The sequence below is a fragment of the Misgurnus anguillicaudatus genome, chromosome 21 (genome assembly GCF_027580225.2).
Source record: "Misgurnus anguillicaudatus chromosome 21, ASM2758022v2, whole genome shotgun sequence".
NCBI lineage: Eukaryota > Metazoa > Chordata > Actinopteri > Cypriniformes > Cobitidae > Misgurnus > Misgurnus anguillicaudatus.
The window spans coordinates 33,623,450-33,629,449 of NC_073357.2; the positions used below are offsets into that span (position 1 = coordinate 33,623,450).

At 35.1% G+C, this 6,000-nt stretch overlaps 1 protein-coding gene across 1 annotated transcript; it reads left to right on the top strand.

Annotated features, from left to right (window-relative positions):
• The first annotated feature begins 2,961 nt into the window (after positions 1–2,961).
• fshb (follicle stimulating hormone subunit beta) lies at positions 2,962–4,025 on the top strand. The gene is made up of 3 exons (XM_055208157.2): positions 2,962–3,116; positions 3,431–3,604; positions 3,769–4,025. The coding sequence occupies exons 2-3, from the start codon at positions 3,437–3,439 to the stop codon at positions 3,985–3,987; spliced, it is 387 nt and encodes a 128-aa protein (XP_055064132.2). The 5' UTR covers positions 2,962–3,116; positions 3,431–3,436; the 3' UTR covers positions 3,988–4,025.
• Positions 4,026–6,000: the final 1,975 nt, after the last annotated feature.

Sequence of the window (6,000 nt, forward strand, 5' to 3'; positions counted from 1 at the left end):
CCCACCCAAAGGACCTTCTGGAGACTAGTATTATGTTGTATTGATTATAGTGAATTGATAAACTGTCAATAAACTGTAGTAGGCTATATTTGGCAAGTTTCAAAAACACTAGAATCATACAAGATATATTATAGTGAATACAGAATATACTACCGTATGTTCTCATAAGGGCATATTTAAACAAAGAACATTTTATTGTAAATAAATTGGCTTTAAACTGCAACAATATAATCATTATGTTATTTCCAATTTTTGTTGTATGATTTCAAGATTATTAATGCCCAATTAAAACTATTAAATGTTTTCCAGGTTTACTTCTATGTAAGTGGTTCTCAAACTTTTTCAGCGTGCGGCCCCCTTTGTGTACGGTGCATTCTTTCGCGGTCCCCCCAAAGAAAATTTATGACAAAAAAACAGTTCTAAAACTTCACATTTTAATTAAACAAAACATTAAATTATACAAAGTAGTGCTGCCTTATTTTTTTAGGTTTAATTTTACAGAATTCATGATAAATTAATCTATTTTATAAAAATGTCATAAAACTGGGGCCCCCCTGGCACCATCTTGCGGCCCCCCTGGGGGCCCTGGACCCCATTTTGAGAACCACTATGTTACCTACCTGCTCAGCAGCATATTACTTTTATGGAGTTTTTAAAGCCCATATTCATCAGTAGCACAGTATCTTTTTTTTGTATTTAGAATAAAAGATCTCATACAGGTTTAGACGAACATGATGGTGAGTAAACAATAAAAGGATTTTCATTTTTGGGTGACCTATCCCTTTTAATAAAATGGTATACAATTGGGTCTTACTCGCCTTAACAGGAGAACAATTGATCAGAATGCTTAGATGTTTCATTCAGGTGGCTGCATTGTGTCTGCTCTTCTTTAAGCAGATTGCACTGAACAACCTCTTTTCTGAAATGAATATCTTGCTTTATGATTTAAATTGCCACTTTAAAGACTAAATAGTAAACTGCATCGGCCTGTTTTGAACATTTTGTTTGTTTGCTTATGAGTATGCAGTTGGCACAACGGAAAACAGACAGAATTAATAGGGGCAATATTTTTCTTAGACCAATAACTATGGGCCAGTAAAACAAGGCTATTTAGAGAGGTGACAACGCAGCGGAAATAACTAATCAAATTTCTAGAAGTTCAATCAAGAACATGGCACCTATAATATTCTTAGGAATACATTGCTAGAAGAATCTCACAGAAACGCATGGTTACTGTCAATTTTCCTCAGTTTAATAAAAGTGCATTTTGAAAGAATGGATTTTTTTTAAAGGTTGCTTTTCATTTGTAGAAATAAAAGATTGTGAATGCCGTGGTATCATGGGCAATGTGATTGTTGGGGCTATATGGCATTGATTGAATGGACCAGGGTCTTAAATAACAATCAAATCATTATAGCACCAATGTTTAGTATATATGGAGACCTAAGAAAATGTGAAAATGACTTGAGATGAAACGCAAGGCATCAGCATTTTTGATGCACTATTGAGATTTTAAAGGGAGATTTGTTTTCTACAGTAAACTGCCATATGTGGATGGAGGAGCAGATGTCGCAGCATGATAAATAAAGGTCACTGGGTCATTTTGGACAACTTCCAAGATTTGTATACATCAGGAGTCAATGACTGCTGACCTTCAAAAGAGATTGAAAGAAACTGGGGGCGGATACATTAAAAGACAGCTCCATCTTGTCAAGGCTGAGCTGATATTTCGAGATGTCAAAGAGGCAGGCTGAGATGTGTGAAAGACACCGAAGACATAATCAAAAAAGCAAGACCACTGTATAACTTTATGAACAGATTCAGGTTATAATGATTAGGCCTATGGTAATGCAATATGAAATGAATGCTGGACTTGATTACAGAGACTGACACAAGATTAGGAATAAGTTACATTATAACTACTTACAGAAATTTTGTTTGTTAATTGTTGGTTAGTAAATATTGAGCAAGTCATATGGGCTCTTTAAAGGGACACTCCGCTTTTTTAAATAGGCTCATTTTTCAGCCCCCCCTACAGTTAAACATTTGATTTTTACCGTTTTGGAATTCATTCAGCTGATCTTCGGGTCTGGCGCTAACACTTTTAGCATAGCTTAGCACAATCCATTGAATCTGATTAGACTATTAGCATCACGCTCAAAAATAACCAAAGAGTTTTGATATTTTTCCTATTTAAAACTTGACTCTTCTGTCATTATATCGTGTACTAAGAAAATTACGAAAATTAAAAGTTTTGTTTTTTTTAGGTCGATATGACAAGGAACTGTAGCCTACTCTCATTCTGGTGTAATAAGCAAGGACTTTGCTGTCTTACCATTGCTGCAGCAGGCGCAACGATATTATGCAGCATCCGAAAGTAGTCCCCATGGTAACTTTCAATAGCAGGGGATTATTTTCGGGCACTGTGTAATATCATTGTGCATGTTACGGCAGCAAAGTCCTTGATTATTACGGCAGAATGAGAGTATTGTCCATAGCCATATCTGCCTAGAAAATCACAACTTTTCATTTTCCGTCGGTCTTAGTGCACAATGTAACTACAGAAGAGTCAACTTTTAAATAGAAAAAAATATCGAAACTCTTTGGTTATTTTTGAGCACAAGCTAATGGTCTAATCAGATTCAATGGATTATGCTAAGCTGTGCTATAAGTGCCAGATCCGGAGATCAGCTGAATGGATTCCAAAACTGTAAAAATCAAATTTTTAAAACCATGGGAGCTGGAAAATGAGCCTATTTTCAAAAAATGTAGACTGTCCCTTTAAGAGAAGTCATCTGGAAATGTTAATTATCAGATTAATGTTCCGAAACAAGTAATTGTTCTAGCAGATTTAAGTGAAACAACAAAAACACTGACCTTGAAAAGCACAACATCACTAGTGGCCTTTACGTGGATGATGTTCTGTCTAAGCCTGTCCCAGACTGAATGCCATGGCCGCAAGGCTTTAGGGATTTGTGCCACCTCCACAAAAGCAAATATCGTAGTGTGATAAGACATGGCTTCTCTCAACCATAGGTGGGCGCCTGGTCTGACGGGAGGTATAAATGTCCATGTCAGTAGAGAGAGCGATTTAGTCTCGGCAAAACTCCTAGCAGGTAGGACTGATGTTAAGTCTCTTATTTATGTTTATTATGTTGACTTACTACATTTTGTCTAGGTGATGGTTTTGTTTTTGATCACACCAAATTTTAGATTTAGTTTATCTATTTTTATAGTTGATATCTTTAGTCAGTTTCTCAGGTTTAATTTCTTGATCACAAATTTCTTTAGCAGCAATGGGAAACCTTTGGGCTGCTAATGCCAACTGAGCTACAGGAATATTATTGTTTATTACATATGATGGTAATATGTTTATCTATTTTAGAAGTCTGTATTTAATTAGTCACGCATATTTTGTAATGCTTCCCAGATTAGGATGCGCGGTGTTGTTATGGTGATGCTGTTGCCGGTGCTAATGAGGGCAGTTTCAGAATGCAGGTCCAGCTGTCGACTTACCAATATCTCCATTACTGTGGAAAGTGAGGACTGTGGCAGCTGTATCACAATCGACACCACTGCTTGTGCTGGACTTTGCAGAACACAGGTACTTAATAATGTATACTTTAGATACAGTAGATGTAGAAATATTATTTTAATAATATTTTTGAACTGGAAATAAAATGCAGTTTTTCGTGTGTTTTTTAATTGTAAGGCATTCCTTCTTTTGTACCAGATATAAAGGAACTTTAATGTTTGATATGTTTGCAGGAGAGAGTTTACCGAAGCCCCATGATGCAGTACTATCAGAACACCTGTAACTTCATAGAATGGACCTACGAGACCTATGAATTCAAAGGCTGTCCTGTCGGGGTTGACTCTGTTTTCACCTACCCTGTGGCCCTTAGTTGTGATTGTAGCAAGTGTAATACTGACATCACAGATTGTGGTGTTCTCAGCCACCAGACAACCACCTGCAATGTACATTAGACATTGAAGCCAAAACCAAATAAAACTGCTAAACCAAACACTTCAAACCCTGTGGTAAAATATTTACATTTGAAGAGTTTCTTTGCAAAACGAGATAAATCCGTTTTTAACATTTTTGTCAAAACACACTGCAAAAAAATTCAGCAGAAATTACAATGTTATTGCAGCTGGGTTGCCGGTAATTTACAGTAGATTTAAATTTATGTTATTTAATGGCAAGAGTTTGTTCAAAGTTAAATACATTTTAAATATTAACAAGTCTTTATATTTACAGAATAAAACTACACAATAACAGCTTAATGCAAAGAATTCTGGGAACCAGAAATCATCACCAACCTTTTTCTGCTTCAGATTTTGTTTCCCAGCATGTTTTGCTTGATGCTGTTTTTTTAGTTGTACTCTGTAAAGACAAAGACTTGTAAATGTTAAATGTTCATTTAACTTTGAACATAATTTTATTTAATAAATCTACGGTAAGTTACCGGCAACCCAGCTGCAATTTCTACGGATTTTTTTACAGTGCACTGTAAAAAAATCTGTAGAAATTGCAGCTGGGTTGGCGGTAACTTACTGTAGATTTAAATTTATGTTATTTACTGGCAAAATTTTGTTCAAAGTTAAATGAACATTAAACATTTACAAGTCTTTGTCAGAGTAAAACTAAAAAAACAGCATCAAGCTAAACATTCTAGGAAATAAAAACTGAAGCAAAAAACAGAAAAAGGTTGATGATGATTTTGGTTCCCAGAATGCTTTGCATGAAGCTGTTATTGTATATTTTTATTCTGTAAAGATAAAGACTTGTTAATATTTAAAATGTATTTAACTTTGAACAAACTCTTGCCAGTAAATAACATAAATTTAAATCTACTGTAAATTACCGGCAACCCAGCTGCAATAACATTGTAATTTCTACAGTATTTTTTTAAGTGTAGTTCACATTTACGGAGCCATCTCAGAACATTTACGGGACATATTTGTGTTCACACAGAAGGCAATCCTCTTTTTCCATATTTGTTTTGTTTTATTCCATTATGCATTTATTCATTGTGTTAAAATGAAGAGTTTCGTGGCAAAACGAGATAACTCTGTTTTTAAAAATTTTCAGAAATCTTGTTTTTTGGTTGTGCATTCCAATTAATATCAATTCAACTGCAGTTGGTATGTTTTGATTTAAACCTACATAACCTAAAAATACAGCAAAGTAGCACCATAAAGCCAAATAATAACATGATAACAATAGTAACATTGGTGGAAAGCGTCATGTGTGAGCCAAGACAGAACGGGTGTGCCGTAGTGAGGACATGCATATCATCTCAACAAGAAGTTATGGTTAACAAGTAATGAGAAATGTCTGCAAACTGGACTGAAGCAGAGATCAGGGAGCTTGTCAAATATCCACTCTGAAGTAGAGATCATTCACCAGCATACTAGAACAGCACATCACTCACTCCTTTATGATCTTAACATAAACAAAAATGCACAAGCATGGTTTTTGAGAGAAAAATCAAGGATAAGCAAACTTAAGATGCTGCGGAGAATAAGAACTACCAAGTGCAAGACTTGCAAAGTCTTTTTATGGTATGTGTGTGAATGCATGCACAGATTCCAGAAAATCATTGGCAGTGTGAAAAATCCAAAAATCAAATCCCAGATGCTATTTCTTTGCATTTTCCCTAATGTCTATGTGAAAAAAGCTTATTTGTAATATTTTAACAAATACCTTCCTCCAGTAACACATTAAAGCAATTAAATAATGTAGTTGTTTTAATTTAAAACTTTGCCTTCAAGCTCCTAATAGATCATCTGTAAAACCATGTTATGCATTTCAGGAAATTTCTGTGGGTTCTGCCCTCAATCTTTTCATTAGGCACAAACTGCACCATCACAACGGGTTTTACACAGCGTAAGCATTGCTCATTTGCTTTGATAAACCATCTCTCTTCCCAAGTGCTTACACAGACATACATTCGTTTTACTTGTGAAATTGGTGTTTTATAATTGTTCTTCTGA

Excerpts from the sequence above, each read along its gene's own strand:
- fshb (XM_055208157.2), top strand. The coding sequence starts at position 3,437 with ATGCGCGGTGTTGTTATGGTGATGCTGTTGCCGGTGCTAATGAGGGCA. Across the intron at positions 3,605-3,768 it reads CTGGACTTTGCAGAACACAG|GAGAGAGTTTACCGAAGCCC; the intron begins GTACTTAATAAT and ends ATATGTTTGCAG.